The 16,673-nt window shown below is 43.8% G+C and overlaps 1 protein-coding gene across 5 annotated transcripts in view; it reads left to right on the top strand.

Moving 5' to 3' along the window:
- Nucleotides 1-1,084: 1,084 nt before the first annotated feature.
- The window catches only part of wdr62 (WD repeat domain 62), a 31,572-nt gene continuing 15,983 nt past the window's right edge, over nt 1,085-16,673 (top strand). For 4 of the 5 annotated variants that reach the window (XM_041803197.1, XM_041803179.1, XM_041803213.1 and 1 more), the window contains exons 1-18: nt 1,085-1,420; nt 2,468-2,559; nt 3,786-3,848; nt 4,150-4,207; nt 4,287-4,454; nt 4,537-4,674; nt 4,758-4,940; nt 6,972-7,132; nt 7,625-7,814; nt 8,474-8,605; nt 8,690-8,853; nt 10,946-11,037; nt 11,184-11,309; nt 11,650-11,720; nt 11,794-11,915; nt 12,720-12,795; nt 14,794-14,905; nt 15,371-15,434. In XM_041803197.1, coding sequence (XP_041659131.1) covers nt 1,310-1,420; nt 2,468-2,559; nt 3,786-3,848; nt 4,150-4,207; nt 4,287-4,454; nt 4,537-4,674; nt 4,758-4,940; nt 6,972-7,132; nt 7,625-7,814; nt 8,474-8,605; nt 8,690-8,853; nt 10,946-11,037; nt 11,184-11,309; nt 11,650-11,720; nt 11,794-11,915; nt 12,720-12,795; nt 14,794-14,905; nt 15,371-15,434 — 2,123 coding nt within the window. In that variant the 5' untranslated portion in view covers nt 1,085-1,309. The remainder of the gene's footprint in view (nt 1,421-2,467; nt 2,560-3,785; nt 3,849-4,149; nt 4,208-4,286; nt 4,455-4,536; nt 4,675-4,757; nt 4,941-6,971; nt 7,133-7,624; nt 7,815-8,473; nt 8,606-8,689; nt 8,854-10,945; nt 11,038-11,183; nt 11,310-11,649; nt 11,721-11,793; nt 11,916-12,719; nt 12,796-14,793; nt 14,906-15,370; nt 15,435-16,673) is intronic. The other variant, XM_041803188.1, reaches the window with a different exon arrangement.

Here is a 16,673-nt window from a genome sequence, read left to right as displayed (position 1 = left end):
TGGTAAAAAGTGTTAACTGAGAAAGCGAAAATAGGCAGATTTGTTAAACTAGCACAAATTGGCACATCAGATATTAAAATGTGGTTAAAATGGGCAAAATTTGGTGTAAAAAAGTGGTTAAAAAAAGGGGTTAATAGTGGCAATAATGGGTCAACAGAGGCAACATTAGGCTTAACTGGCAAGAACTGGTTTAGAAGTGGCAAAAACAGGCAGAACAGGGTGGTGGAAAGGTTTAAATGTGAGAAAAATAGGTGTTAAATGGCAAAAATGTATTAAAATTGATGGGAAATGAATGGAAACTGGTTAAAATTGGTGTAGAGTGGCAACAGTGTAATTTTAAAAATATTCTTCGTTTTTTAGGGAATCTGGGGACCCCCTCTCAGTGTCTCGCGACCCATAAGGGGGTCCTGACCATGAAGTTGAGAACCACTGGTGTAGAAGACAATAACAGATGAACCCATTTTTCTGCATTTGAGAGCCTCATGAGATAATACCTTTTACGTAGGCTGATCAATAATTATGCCTGTGATTTTAACCTAGAATAATTTTAAAAAATCATCATTAGGACAATCAAGAGACACTACTGTAAACTATGGCTTTCTAACCACTGTTTTAGATTATTTTATCATGACTTTACGACGTTTAGATGTATTAAAATATGACTTTTAAAAACAGAAAATTTATAGTTCATGAAGTAAAAGTGAATGACATTTTAAACCAAAATTTTTAGCTTTTTCCTTGTAAATTTACGAATATTTACAAAAACAGACAAAAAAAACCTTCGAAAATTTTCTCTAGCATGTCGAGTTTTTCCCCCTTCAAACCTTTATTTATAACTTTTCTATTTGTTCGAACAGTAGCCGGAAGTCACACCTAGAATTCACTCCGGGTATGATGGAAGCCAGGGTTGGGTGGATAGAGTTCATTTAAAACCAACCGAGTGAACTAAAGTACTGCACGAGCACAGAGCACAATATAAAAGAACAAATTAACTTAAACAATAAATCAACCAGTAGGTGGCGGAATGGGACCAGTTCGTTGTTTGCCTCCTGCCAGTAAACATTCAGTAGAAGAAGAAGAAGAACTGGGCGGAGGTTTGTTTGAACCGAAGTCCCGCCGCAGTTATTATGAAGCTAAGCTAACCCTCCATCATTAAAATCAGCTGAGACTTTAGACAGACCTGCCCGCCCCTCACATCACTCATTACGGCTGTTTATGGATCAGCACCGCGCTGCTTAGAAACTTTATAAATCTGCGGTGTTACGGCTCGGTTCGCTGCCGTGTAGTTTGATCTCCCCGTGTTGCAGTAATGATGGCAGAGGGGGCGGACTGCGGCTCCGTCAACACCGGAAAAAGGAGACAACCAGCGGGAAGAAAGAGTCGACAGAGCCGACAAAAGAAGAGCTTCAGCAGCAGCAAGGTACCGCGGACACCGCGGAGCTAACGGGCTAACGGTTAGCAGCGCCGCTCCGTTAGCTGAGGGAGAGGAGCTAAAAAAGTTTCCAGAAAGTTTAAGAAAGGACTTTAACCGAACCGTTAACACATAAAAACAAACAGAACGTCCTGGAAACCATAATTATTCACTCTGAATGTGTTCGGCACCAAATAAACCCTAAAAATAAACCTCTGCGACGGTAAAGTCTCCGCTAACTTTTCACAGCAACAAGCTAATGTTTAGAGAGCTAAATGTAACATAACACCGGTGTAATAGTGAAATCTGCGACCCTCTTTCTGTTATTCTTTACTCTTGAATATTTATTCTTTATAAAACAAACGGAAAAAACTAAATCTGTCGCTTAAACAGAGGCTTGAGATGGAGACAGAATGTCTTATTTCCTGACTGATTCACAGCAAACAAAGAGAGACACTTTAACACCTCAGTACAGACATGATTCAGTTTGATGATGAAGACAGGAATCTGCTCCCCCCTCCGCCACAGCCTCTGTCTTCACTGCCTGTAACCTCACTGTTTAATTCACCGCCGGTCAGCAGATGTGTTTCATAAAGACTTCAGCATCTCATAAAGATGCAGGTGTCAACATTAGTGTCTGTTAGAGAGACAGAGATGTCTCCTTGTCCTTTAAAGTTTTCCTTTAATAATAATAATAACTTTATTTGTATAGCACTTTTAAAAACATGGGTTTACACCCCAACCTGCAGACTGATGACAGCCTTGCAGTCCTGCACAAACTCTGACTCCCATAATTTGGCCTAAATATGAAAAGATTAGGAATCACAGACGGATCAGAATCACTGCAGACACTTCTGGTTTGGCATGGTTGCCACTTGCTGGCAGTGTTTAATGTTTTTGAGCATTTGAAACATTTCCTGCAGAAGTTGTCATGAGATATTAACGTATTTGTATTTTTAAAGCTTTCATTCTTTCTGATTCCATTGATCATACACTAAAGGAGGTTTTTCTGAATTTATTCCAGTATTTCTGACTCTTTATGCCTGTGTGTTCCAGGTAAGTCTGGAGAAAGTTCTGGGTATCAGCACATCCAGCAGTAGTGGTCTGACGACAGACCCCAACTCTGGGCTCATCGCCTATCCTGCAGGGTAAGCTCCGCCCCTTTAACTCACTCGTAAGAAAATGAAATGCCTCCAAAACACAGGGATTGTTTGGATTTGACTCGGATTTTTTTCCAGCATGCTTTTCCGTACCCGTATTTTTAAAGGGGACATATTAGGCAAAAATCACGTTGTCAGGCTTTTCTAACAAAAATATGTGCCCCTGGCCTGTCCACAATCCCCTCAAGTATCAGAACCCCCACACACACACACACACACACCTTGCTGAAAATGTGTGCTGAAACACACAGATTGATGTCATGTGGGGAGTTAGCCTCGCCCCCCAGGTTTTGTTGGCCCTCCCCACTTGGAAGAAAGTTCCCCCCTCCTATCCTGATTCCAGCTGAGAGGAGGATCAGGAGAGCCACATCCATAAAGGCACATTCATTTTCTGAGAGGGGCGGGGTCAGGGACAGAGTCAGACAGCTCAGTAACATTTAAAGCCACAGACACAGAAACAGCTCGTTCTGAGCAGGGCTAAAACAGAGGGGTTTTTAGACATGCATAAATCCAATACTGGAATGTTTTTTAGCAACAAACTTCACAGGCATGTTTTGGGGTCCTCTTACCTTGCTAAGCAGATGGATTTGCCCATTTCTGTGTTTCTCACTGGTGAATCCATCTTGCAAAGCTCCCATCTGAACTGTTTGGGCCCGGTTAGAAAGTGACAGGACCAATCAGTGTTGAGTGGCAGTACTTTGGGGGCGCGGTGGAGTCATGACGTAAGCGAGCAGCAACAAGAAGCCGGTGCAATTATGGTGGAAGAACTTAGCGTGGATGTTGCTAAAGCGCCAGTTTTATCAGAACTTGACAACATTTCTTGGTTAAAAGAAGAACAAAGAACAGCAGTGAGTTGTTTTCTTTTCAAAAACCACAGAAGTCGTGTACTGACATGTCTACAGTCATCTTGATTCATGTTATGCAGTTCTCTGTGGAGTTTATTCCTCGGTAGCCGCAACGACATCAAGTATTTTGTTGCTCTGATTGGCCCGTAAAGATGTGACAAACAGAACCTTCATCCAATCACCCTCAGAGCTTTTTTTCCAAAGCCTCTACACTGTGTATGAGAGGTTTTCCAGATGGATGAGTGAAACAAATCCATCTGGCCTGTCAGATTAGGGGTCCTTTGAGACCAGTATAAACTTGTCTTAAAGGATTAAGATATGTGACCTTTAAACACATGAAGATGTAATGGCTTCCTGTTTGTGTTGTAGATGCGTCATCGTGCTGCTACATCCAAAGAAGAACAAACAGAGTCACATCATCAACACGTCCAGGTACGCCTGCCACCTTCACCTGATGGTTTGATTGTTAAACATCCTCATCATCTCTATGCCAGGCTGCACTGATAGAGTAATTCATGCAGAGGAAGCTCACCAAGTATTGACAACAATCAGTGGATGTTCCCTTTTATATCACTTTTGTTGTCCTCCTATGTTTATAAATCCTTTAAGATTTGAAAATCGTCTGTGGCCAGCCTGAAGAAGTCAGTAGAGCAGCTCAGCCGGCCTCAGATTTGTGGTGAAGTGTTTTGTGTTTGATGTCCGCTTCTCTCCTTTGCTCCCGTTTTTATTTCAGGAAGCCATTCAGTGCTCTGGCCTTCTCCTACGATGGGAAACACCTGGTCACCGGAGAGGTAAGAGAGCTCAGAGAAGATGGTGCCCGGGTCAGGAGGCGTTTGGGTTCAGAGTGTTTGACGTGTGCTTGTGTTTCAGAGCGGTCACATGCCCTGTGTGCGGGTGTGGGAGGTGGGCGGAGGTCAGGTGGCTGAAGTTCAGTCCCATAAATACGGCGTTTCCTGCGTGGCGTTCTCCACCAACAGCCGCTACATTGTTTCTGTGGGATACCAACACGACATGACCGTCAGCGTGTGGGACTGGAGGGTGAGTGGGCGCAGCGTGAAAACGTTTGGACAGAGAAATGTGGTGTCTCTTATCAAAGCGTTTTGTCTCTGCTCCCCTTCAGAAAGGTTCAATCATCGCCTCAAACAAAGTGTCCAGCCGAGTGTTCGCCGTCTCATTCTCGCAGGACAACAGCTACTTTGTCACCGCGGGAAACAGGCACGTCAAGTTCTGGTACCTGGACGCCTCCAAGGAGAAACGAGTAAGCTGAACTCCAGTCAGCCAATCACAGCTCAGTTCTCGCAGTCTGCATTATCACGGCTCTTTTCATCTCCATGCATCCAGGTGAACAGCACAGTGCCTCTGATTGGCCGGTCAGGGTTGCTAGGAGACCATAAGAACAGCGTCTTCAGCGGGGTGGCTTGTGGGCGTGGTCTCATGGCGTCCAGCACCTACTGCATCACCAGCTCTGGTCTGCTGTGTCTGTTCAACAGCAGCCGACAGCTGGAGGCCTGGGTCAACCTGAAGGTGAGGGCAACGTGGTTGATAACGCCAACTCTGTGGGCGGAGCCTAACTGGTGACAGGAAGTTAGCTAGCTGTAGCTTGTGGTCTGTCACATACACATCCTTTCAGTTGACTTTAGCTCCTCCTACAGACATTTTTGGCTTTAAAAAGTAGACAAATCATACAGCTGTTTATGCTTAAGTCACCTTTTTACTATCTTTGGCAGATTTTTAATAATTACTCTTAAAGTTGATGATGATTGTTGGCTCTCAAGACTTTTTATGTGTGTGACAGAATGTTGGGACTGTCAGAATAGAAGAGAATGTCTTAGACCATTGACACTCAACGTGTGGCTTTTTTGTCTTGATTTAAAATGTTATTACCTCAGAAAACTTTAAAAAAAAAAGGGAGACTGACATCAGAAATTATCCATTGCAAGTCACATTAATGCATTTTTTTCCTACACTTACTCAGTTTGCTTTATATGTCAACCTTAATTTTTTGTCAGTATATTTCCATTGCCCGTATTTGCATTTTTTTCTTGCACATTTTTTCTTGTATTTGCCACTTTTAATCAGTTTTTATGCTATTTGCAATCTCTTTACCCTTTTTTGTCATTTTTTGCCACTTTTGGCCAATTCAAGCTGCCTTTTGCCATTGAATGCCACTTTTTTTATTCACATTTTTGACACTCTTTGGTGCTTTTTGCCCATTTCAGTCACTTTTCACTCATTTTGTGCCATGTTTTTGCTGCTTTTTGACCTTTTTTGCCATCTTTAACTCATTTTTCTTACCTCTTTAACCCATTTTTGCCACTTTTCACCACTTAGATTGGGGCTCTTGCAACAGAATTTTTCAACAATTTGGCTCTTTGGTTGATGATGATTATACTTTATTTACGTGTCATGCACAAAAAGTGCCCAACTCCTCATGGGTTTATAAGACACCCAAAAAACACAATTGCAGTGTTTTACAAAATAAAATAAAATAAATCATAACAATTATGAAGTTGCATGATCTTTTCTCAGCTCAGTAGTAAACAATAAACTCTGCCTTTTCTCCCAAGCTTTGTAGATAAAATCTGCTATGGCAAAGTACCTTTAATGAAACAGAACTCAAGTTTTTCATAATCATCAAACCAGAAAAAGTCTGCATTAATCAAGGACATTTTCCTGAAAAGTAAATCCCTTAAATCATCATAAATTGGACAGTAACACAGAAAATGAATCTCGTTCTCAGTTTCACCAAAGTTACACAGTAAACACACTGTCTCCCTCTGGAATGGCATTAAACCTACCAGTCTCTATGGCCAGGGGTAAAGTTCCTGAGCGCAACTGTGCACATAATGATCTCTGTCCTCTAGTGAGGTTATATTTCACATAAAACTCTACATCATAGCTATTCTTCATAAGACAATACGTTCGTGGTTGAGTTGAGTAATGCTGTCTTAGACTATATTAAGTTTGAAAATATATTGATATATTTTAAAAACTCAATATATCGCCTGGCTCTAATTTAGAGCACAGACAAAATCTAAGCACTAGGAGGCAGTTTGAATGGAAAGTTGGAAGAAAAATCTGAGCCCAGTAATCTCAGGAGGCTAAAATGCACTCTTGAGTTTTGCATCAGTAATTACTGCATGTGTAATGGTGTAATGCTGATATCAGGAAGAGATTTACTGTCAAGATTTGGTGCATTGTATTTTTAAACTTACTGGATGCTTTGCACCTTCTTCCTGCTGCTCTTTGTGGATTGTCAGGTAAAAATAGACTTGGCATGTATTTCTGGAAGAGCGGCACTTCTAGCATGTCTTGAAGAGTGCGCTGTGAAACTTTAGACTGACTAGAAAGGGAGCGATTAGCTCTGCAGCGTGCTTCATGTGCTGTACAGACAGAGTTTATAAAAACCAGGGGTAAGGTTCAGACACCAGAGGGGTAACCAGGAGATTCCAGTGTTTTAAGTGTTGTATTTTTGATAAATATTGGTTTCTTATCAGTTGGGTACCTTTAGTTTTGATTAAATAAGATGATAAAACGATGTCATGTTGTTGACAGACATCGTCGGCGAGCTGTCTGGCCGTCAGCGAGGACTTCATCTTCTGTGGCTGTGCTGATGGTGTCGTCAGAGTCTTCAGTCCCTCTGGCCTGCAGTACATCAGCACGCTGCAGCGCCCCCACAGGCTAGGAGTGGAACTCATTCAGAGCGTGGAGCACGGGTACAAACACTGCTGACTACTGCTGTCAAACATTTGCTGAAATATCACCAACATTTTGGTATCAACATGCTGCCAATCTTCATGCCACTTTGATTGTTCCAGAGTTTTCTCATAATTTTTGGTGACTAAAAAATATGACCCCTTTGTGGATGCTATTAGATAATAATAGCACGATATCAGCAGGTTTGAAAATGTCTGCTGAAATTTAAAGCTGATATACTGACTGTGAGTTGTAGTCAGGAGCAGCAGAATTGACTTTAACGTGTTATAAGGACTGAAATTTTAGGTCTGATCTACATGTAAACATCAGTTTGGACAAAAATAAATTTACAACAGCACATCAGATATAGGTAAAAATCCATCACTGTGTGTCTATCAGTAGGTTTTTACTGGCACTAAATCAAAGATTTACATTCTCTTATATTAACGGCCCTTCTCTAATCCACCAGTAAACAAACACCACTGATCTCTAACCCTGTACTCTTCCAACAGCAGTCGCTCACCTGCCAGTCCAGGTGCTCAGTACCCCGACACGGTGGCTCTGACCTTTGACCCTGCTGCCAGACACTTGACCTGTGTGTACAACGACCACAGCGTGTACGTGTGGGACGTCAGCGACGTGAGGAGTGTTGGGAAGCTCTACTCCGCCCTGTACCACAGCAGCTGTGTTTGGAGCATCCAGGTGAGGATAAACCTGCAGAGTTCTGCTGCATGCACAGATTCTACTGCTACTGTCTGATAGACCAGACCAGCAGAATCAGATCAGGCCTGACCAGCTGATGCTAAAAATACACATCTGTACTCTTAAGCCTGGTTTATATGTCTGTGTTAAACTCACACAGTAGTGACTTTCCCCTCGTGAGAACTTCTTGTGACTGAGTTGCTCAACAAACCTCCACCTGTGATTTCCATGAAAAAAAGATGGAAAGTCTGTCTGCTGAATCAGTCGAGGCAGAGACAAGCCCAGAGGGCTTCACAGGAAGGACACTTTTAACAGCTTTTCTCCCTGATTGAGCAAAAATAAATCCTTTAAACTGAAATGTTGATTTACTGTTTGACAAAAGCATGCATGCACCGTTCTATGATTAGCCATGGAGGGGTCTTTCTGAGGGGCTTGGACCTCTCTGTTAGGGCCACAGGTTCTCCACAGAGCCATTTTTGGATTGACTAAATCTATTCTGATTCTGTTTTATATGCCATATTTCCATTCAGAATACAGATGTTTATCCTTGATTGTAGTTTCAGACATCTGCGTCATGTTAGGTGACCTCTGACCCCTCGGAATTTGAGGCCCCTGGCAGCTCCCCACCTCCTAACTGTAAAACTGTTCATGGTCTTCAGGTGTATCCAGAGCTGTCAGAGCCGACCCAGGCGTGTCTGCCGCCATCCTCGTTCCTCACCTGTTCCTCTGACAACACCATCAGACTGTGGCAGGCCGACGCCCCCAGTGGACAGAGAAACCACTACAGCAATGTAAGACTGACAGACACAGAGTTAATGTTAGATGGTGACTGCCTGAGAAACATTTGGCTTCATCGCTAGTGTGTTTGTTTTCAGGACCTCCTGAGGATCCTGTATGTGGGGGAGAACACGCAGCACCTGCAGGCGGAGGGAGAGAGAGGGGAGGCAGCAGGGGCTGATGGGAAGGCAGGGATCAGAGTGCTGGGTATCAGTCCTGATGGACAACACTTGGCAGCCGGAGACCGCTGTGGAAACCTGCAGTAAGAGACACACGAGCGCATGTTTGGATGTTTACTGTCTGATAGTGAAGTGAGCTGTGCTCTAACAAAACTGAAGTAAAAGATTTAGTAAAGGAAAGGAATGTTATATTTAGTAATCATCTTTAAGGGTTAACACACCTGTTCTCCTGTAAAAGCGGGGTCTGTAAGGTGTAAAAATGATTTCTACTCAGTGTCAAAGGAATAATCAACGTTGCTTTTAATTTCCACAGTGTTAGGGCCACGCTAAAGGAAAGAAAATAAAGTTAGGATGCTGTGGATAAAGGTCTTTAACAGTATTTAATAACTGAGTTAAGGTAAACTAACGTAGACCAATCAGCTTTACTTTGTGTTTTGTTTAGCAAAAGCGAGAACACCTCCCTGTCTGAGGTGCAGGATCTTTGTTTATTGGATAATTGCAGTCACATGATCCCAATGAGGCGCTGAAGATCAGATGGGCAGGAAGTAGAGATAAGAAGAGCTGTCAGAAATCACTGAGAAGAAAAGAAAGTTGTCCTGTTAAAGGACATGCACGCTGCATTTATCATCTTCTCTGCATCCAGTGACATGATTCAGACACTTTACAACAGGATTATTACCACAGGTGAACTGGCTTACCTGGACAGGGGGTGATCCAGATCTGCTGACTTAGTCCTGTAGACCTCCTCCTACTACAGGTCTAGACAGATGAAGGGAGACCAGAGTCTAGAGGATTCTAGGACTGAGACCAGAGTCTAGAGGATTCTAGAACTGATACCAGAGTCTAGAGGATTCTAGGACTGAGACCAGAGTGTAGAGGAGTCAAGGACTGAGACCAGAGTGTAGAGGAGTCTAGGACTTAGACCAGAGTGTAGAGGATTCTAGGACTGAGACCAGAGTCTAGAGGATTCTAGAACTGATACCAGAGTCTAGAGGATTCTAGGACTGAGACCAGAGTCTAGAGGATTCTAGAACTGATACCAGAGTCTAGAGGATTCTAGGACTGAGACCAGAGTCTAGAGGAGTGTAGGACTGAGACCAGAGTGTAGAGGAGTGTAGGACTGAGACCAGAGTGTAGAGGAGTGTAGGACTGAGACCAGAGTGTAGAGGAGTCTAGGACAGAGACCAGAGTCTAGAGGAGTCAAGGACTGAGACCAGAGTGTAGAGGAGTCTAGAGGAGTCTAGGACAGAGACCAGAGTGTAGAGGAGTCTAGGACAGAGACCAGACTCTAGAGGAGTGTAGGACTGAGACCAGGCTCTGGAGGAGTCTAGGACAGAGACCAGAGTCTGGGTGAGCTTCTTTAACAGCTTTTCTCCCTTGTTTGATCATAAATTTGTTTTTAATGGAGACGTTGGTATACTATTAAGGATTTAAAGCTTGTGGGGTCAGAATTCGTGTAACGATGTCATAAAAAGCCAAACTGGCACCAAATGAAGATCTGTTGGGGAGCCCAAAGACCAGCTCCTTTACTGACCCAGATCGTTAAAACCAGACAGATAAAAATAGTAATAATACATTTTATTTCTGTGCTTTCTCAACACTCAAGATCACTTTACAGATTACAATACAATAAAACAACAAGATAAAAGCAAACAGTCCCATCACAACGAGTGAGATCTGATGGACATCAGCTGTGGAAACAGGAAGATCAGGGTTTACTGTGACAGACTGGACTGAACCAAACCAGACTGCTCGGTGGAAATGGATCATACCTTGGCGCTGTCTGATTCCGCCCTTCAGTCTTAAGACGGAGGCTTTTCATGCATGTCTACCAAAGTTTCCCTGTGGGCTTTTTAAACATTCAGCCTGAATATGTCTCTGCTTTCAGGACTCTGCCTTTTTACACGTCTTTGGTACCTAGTGGTGTTTATTCCTGCACTGTCTTTAATGTTTTAATCTACAGCTTTATATAGAATCATTTCACTTCCATTGAAACCAGAGGAAAGAGCGGTGTTTTTATTCAGTGTTGTCCAGCAGAGGGCAGCACAGTTACCTAAATTTAAACAAGCAGACACCAAAACACAAGGCTCTTGGGATGTTTCATAGATATAACGGAGTACTGGTGTGATACTGCTCATAGAGGTGCATACCTCCAGCTAACCTGTTTGTTTTTAGTATCTTTGGTCTGAAGTTTCTGGATCAGCTGGTGAAGATCGAGGCTCATGACTCAGAGGTGCTGTGTCTGGAGTTTTCCCCCACATCCACAGGTGAGTATGTTCACGACATCACTCTGAAAACAAAAATATCTCATCAGTCAGACAATAAGTGCAAACAAGAGAAATGAATGTTAATTTCTGAGAGTTGGTTTATGTCGTTTTGTGTGTCTGTGTTGTTGGCGTTGTTGTGGTTTAAGGTGTGAAGCTGTTAGCGTCAGCCAGCAGAGATCGACTGATCCACGTCTTTAACCTGGAGAAGAACTACAGCCTGGAGCAGACGCTGAGCGACCACTCGGCCTCCATCACTGCTGTCAAATTCACGGGTAAACTCAGGCTCTACATCCTTAATGCTTATTCCAGACAGTTAATTTTAAATTTAGATTAAATCACATTCTGTCCTACCGTAATTTCCTCATCACAGGAGGTGCAATATTCTTTTAACCTGAAATGTGAGTCAAAATGCCAAGTAATGCAGAGATGTTATACTGCACACATCATGCAAACATTCAACTGTCAGTTTTTTAATAGATCACAGAAATCCTACTTTCCTTATTTTGTGTTTCTCTTCCTTTTTTTCTTTCTTTCTTTCCTCATCAGTAAAATCAAGAAAGATTTATTAGTGAGAGTTAGCAGTAAAAGTTAGCCATTGTTTCCCATGTCCAGGTGAGAGTCCAGAGGTTCGAATGGTGAGCTGTGGAGCCGATAAAAGCATCTACTTCCAGACGGCGGAGCAGGTGGGTCTGAACACACACTATCACGGTGTCATAGTAGTTCCATGTGGCTGACGTCTGGTTTGTTGTGGTCCAGACGGCGGACGGCCTGTCCTTCTCCAGGAGTCACCACGTGGTCGAGAAGACGACACTGTACGACATGGACCTGGACTCGACCAGGACACACGTGACCATCGCCTGTCAGGACAGAAATGTCAGGTCAGAGTCACCATGAAGCCTCATGTGGCTGTGCTGTTTAACCCAGTGGTTCTCAACTGGTGGGTGGAGTCCCAGGAGTGGGTCTCTGACCCGTTACCAGCAGGTCATGAATGGAAAAATCCATGATGACACACAGAAGACCCAGACGAACAAGCATGCATGCGCTTTATTTTACTCCAAGGTTAAAATGAGTAACGCTGCATTTCTCATGAAAATGAGGACATTTCTCAGTTTTCCGAAAATAACATCCAAATATATGTAACCATGGCAAACAGAGTAAAAATGACCGCCCTCCCTGCTGTAATGATGTGTTTTTGAACATGTTTGCTTTGTCTCTGTTCAGTCATGTTTGTTCCATCTGAGCTTTAACTGGAACATTCCTCATTAAATCCATTTGAGTGGTGGTCTGCATGGTGGTACAGGGGTTAGCGTGTTTGCCTCACCTTAGAAGGTTCCCAGTCTGAATCCCGGTCAGGGTCTTTCATGGAGTTTGCATCTTCTTCCCGTGCATGTGTGGGAATGCGGCTTTCTCCCACAGTAGAATGGGCTGTAGGCGAGAGGGCCTGGTTGTTGGTCTGCATGTCCGCCCTGTGACTGGCTGGTGACCAGTCCAGGATGAACCCCACCTCTCGCCCAATGACAGCAGAGATTGGCTCCAGCCTCCGCATCCCTTAACGAGATCAGCAGAGTAGAAAATGGATGTTGAAAATGCTCTTAGATTAGGGTCTTGGGTCCCTAAAGATGGTGGGTTCTGATAATAGTCATGTTCAGACCCACTGATGTGCTGATCTGTGTTTTTTTCAGGGTGTACAACGTGGAGACGGGGAAGTTGAAGAAATGTCTGAAAGGCTCTTCCAGTGATGAAGGAGCTCTGCTGAAGGTCAGGTTTACACCGCTGTGTTTCTGTGTGTTTAACATGTTTAAATGACCTGATACTGATGGGTCTGTGCCGCTCCTGTCAAAGCCAGATTTATTTCTACAGCACATTTAAAAACAGCATGAGCCGACCAACGAGCTTCACAGGGCAGGGTAAAATACAACTAAACATATATGCAAGTACAACATAACACACAGGGACTGTGGTATGCTAACAGAAAAGTAAATAAAAGAGCCTGATTTTAGTCAACAGCCCAGGAAAACAGAGGTATTTAACAGTGAGTCCTGTATGACTGGCACGTCTGATCTGTGGAGGCAGTTGTAAGGCTGCGTCACAGAAGCCTTGTTGGAGTGGTCACACGAGGCCGTGCAGGACTAGGATCCTTTTCAATTCCCCAATTAAGCTCCTCAGGAAAGGAGAGGCGGCGCCTTGTACAAGAGTAAGTCAGAGCAGCAGTGGAGAAGACAAGATCCTGCAAGGCCGTAGGGATGAAACAACAGGGACCATGGACAAGATGGGAGGACGCGGTTGAGAAGAAGGTGACCTGGAATGAGATCTGGAAAGCCAAGCCTCACTGCATCAAATTCCTCATCCAGGCAGTTTATGATGTGCTGCCAAGCCCATCTAACCTTTACACATGGGGCATAGCAGAGTCACCAGCATGCCCCCTGTGTTCCAAGCAAGGAACCCTAGAGCACATCCTCACCAGCTGCACTACGGCACTTGGAAATGGACAATACTGCTGGAGGCATGACCAAGTCCTTAAGACCATCGCTGAAGCCATCAGCACAGGACTTGAGTGGGCAAAGCAGTACCGTCCCTCCAAGAAAACTATCGCCTTTGTCAGAGCTGGGGAGCAGGCAACCCCTGCAGCCTTGAAGAACACCTGCAGGCATCCTGACCTCCGCAAGAGACTGGCAGCTGTTGGTGGACCTTGAGCGTCAGCTGAAGTTCCCCAGTCACATTGCTGCTACCAACCTGCGTCCAGGCATCGTCCTTGTGTCTGGGTAATCCAAGCAGGCCGTGCCGCTGGAGCTGATGGTCCCATGGGAAGACCACCTGGAGGAAGCATTTGAGAGGAAGCTCTCAAAGTACATGGGACTGGTCAGCGACTGTCAACAGGCTGGATGGAGAGTAAGGTGCCTTCCAGTGGAGGTGGGTTGCAGAGGTTTCACGGCCTGTTCTTTGGCCAGAGCCTTCAGCAGTTTGGGCATCGAGGGAGAGAGGAAGAGGAGAGCCATCCGCAGTACAACCGAAGCGGCAGAGAGGGCCTTAAGATGGCTGTGGCTCAAGAGAGGAGATTCCTGGAGTCATGGTAGCTAGCTAGCCATCTGGACACAAGCTGAGGTCTGATCAGCCCCGGCTGGGTCACCTGGATTAGGGTGTGTGATGTTGAGAGACCCGGAACACCCAATGATTCCAGGAACATCACTGATGATGTGTCCAGAGGCATCAGCAGATGGATTTTTCACACTGGCACGCCTGATCTGGGGAGGCAGTTGTGATTTAAATATCTCTCAAATGCTTAGCGGGATTTTCTTCAAACTTTGTCAAACGTCAAGAAGGACATTGGCAATAATTGACCCTTGGCTATGCCCCTCCTTAATGCAGGGGTTTCTGACCTTTTCAGCCTGGGACCCCCAAAATAAAGGTGCCTTAGACCGGGGACCCCCACTGTACCCGAGGGTGGTTAAACACAGCTATGCACAGTCAAAAATAGTCATGTGCAGATAAGTTCAGTGTGGGTTAAGATGTTAATTACACATGATGACAGCCGTGGTTGTGCTCATATTCCCCATGTCTCATGACTGAGACCACCTCTTGATCCACACTGGGGTCAAGTCTGGGCCCGGACCTCTAGTGTGAGACCACCGTAACTTAAAGTCACTAGTTAGATTAATTCACTCATGCATGGTGATATAAACCCAACATTTGTTTAACAGGCAGGATGGTAGGCACTGACGCTGTGCTCTGATTGGCTGATATTTTCTATGTCTGTAGGTGGAGATGGATCCTACTGGGTCGTTCTTTGCCACTAGCTGCTCCGACAAAAACATCTCCATCTTTGACTATGAGTCAGGAGAGTGTGTGGCCACGCTGTTCGGACACTCAGGTCAGTTAATCCCAGTCTTCTCCTGTCTTCACTCTCCTGTTCTGTCCTTATTTATAGATAATATTTACCGTTATCATCTATCTATTTGGAACATTCATCCATTCTCCCTTTAATAGGGGTGTACCATACAATCAGCATGATATTGGAATCAACAGAGATTACCTTAAAATCAGGATTATCAGTACTGGCAGCTATTTATAGTTAGAGATAAATTAGTTCAAATATTGATCAAATATTTAAATTTACCCAATTTCACAGTAAAACAGGGTAAAATTAAATCTATCGATGAATGTCCAATAAGGACTTCAGGACTTTTTCTTTTCAGACACCTAGTCAGGACCCAGGGAAAACTGCTCCATGACTCACTTTTGGGTCCCAACCCACCAGTTGAGAACCACTGATTTAGAGCTCTGATTTTTAACTCTGTTTTTAACTGAAGTTTGACTCGTCTGGTTGTTTCCTCAGAGATAGTCACCAGTATGAGGTTCAGTCAGGACTGCAGACACCTCATCACCGTGTCTGGAGACAGGTAAGCTCACCTCGGTGGTCGGTGTTTCATGATGTTCAGTGTCTTTTAGCACAGTAGTTCTCAACGTTTTCAGCCTGCAACCCCCAAAATAAAGGTGTCAGTGACTGGGGACCCCCACTGTACCTGGAGGTGGTTGAACACAGTCATGAACATTCAAGAATAGTCATGTGGAGACAAGGCCACCCATTAGGATGGAAGTGGCCCAGCCAAACTGGGGGCCAGCAAAATCATGGTCCATTGTAAAGTCAAGCTGTGGTATTTTGTATTTAACCTGCATCATAACCACTCTTATCAAAGAAACAAATATCTTTTTAATTCACTTGTGCAGTAAGTAGACCACTTAAAAATGTAAATCCTTTTGTTTAAAACAGAATTAAAATATATTAAAATAGCAAAAATGGGTAATAATGGCAAAAATGCTGGGAAAGGCAGTGAAATTGGTGTTTAAAAGTAGCAGAAATGGGTTAAAAGTGTCAAAAATTGGATAAAAGTGGCCAAAATAACCAAAAGTGACTGAAATGGCATTGAAGGAGCAAAAATAGGTGGAAATTTGGTGAAATGGGATGAAAAATATACATAAACTGGCAAAAGAGGGTTAGCTTAGGCAGAAATGGGTTAAACTGGCAGAAATGGGCATATTAATTTGTGAAATGTGGCGTAAAAAGTGGTAAAGAAGGGTTAGTGGCAATAATGGGCCAACAGAACCAACAATAGGCAGAGTGTGGCAAGATTTGGTTTAGAAGTGCAAAAATAGGCAGAAAAAAAGTGGTGGAAAGGGTTAAAAACTGACAAAAAATGGGTAAGTGGCAAAAATGTGTTGAAGTTGGCAAAATTGGTGGGAAAAAGTTATGAAAACTGGTTGAAGTCTGGCAAAATTGGTGTAAAGTGGCAACAGTGTAAATTTAAAAATATTCCTAGTTTTTTTAAGGCATCTGGAGACCCCCTCTCAGTGTCTCATGACCCTCAATAGGGTCCGGACCCCAATGTTGAGAACCACTGATTTAGGAGACGCTAAAGCAGTGTACGTCTGAGAGTAAGAACATCATCAGCATCAGGAAGAGACACAAAGAGCTTTATGTCCACTCAGACAAAGGCCTGGCCTGAGGGCCAGTGATGGTTAAAATCAGCTCTGAGGATCCTTTAGACTCTGGATTTAACCCTCTGGTACTGTTGTGCACATGCGTATATAATTTAGTATAATTTTACTACCCTCTAAGGCCATTAAAGACAAAAATATCA

This window comes from Cheilinus undulatus, linkage group 2, assembly GCF_018320785.1.
Source record: "Cheilinus undulatus linkage group 2, ASM1832078v1, whole genome shotgun sequence".
NCBI classification, from domain to species: domain Eukaryota; kingdom Metazoa; phylum Chordata; class Actinopteri; order Labriformes; family Labridae; genus Cheilinus; species Cheilinus undulatus.
This window is presented reverse-complemented; position numbering and strand designations above follow the sequence as displayed.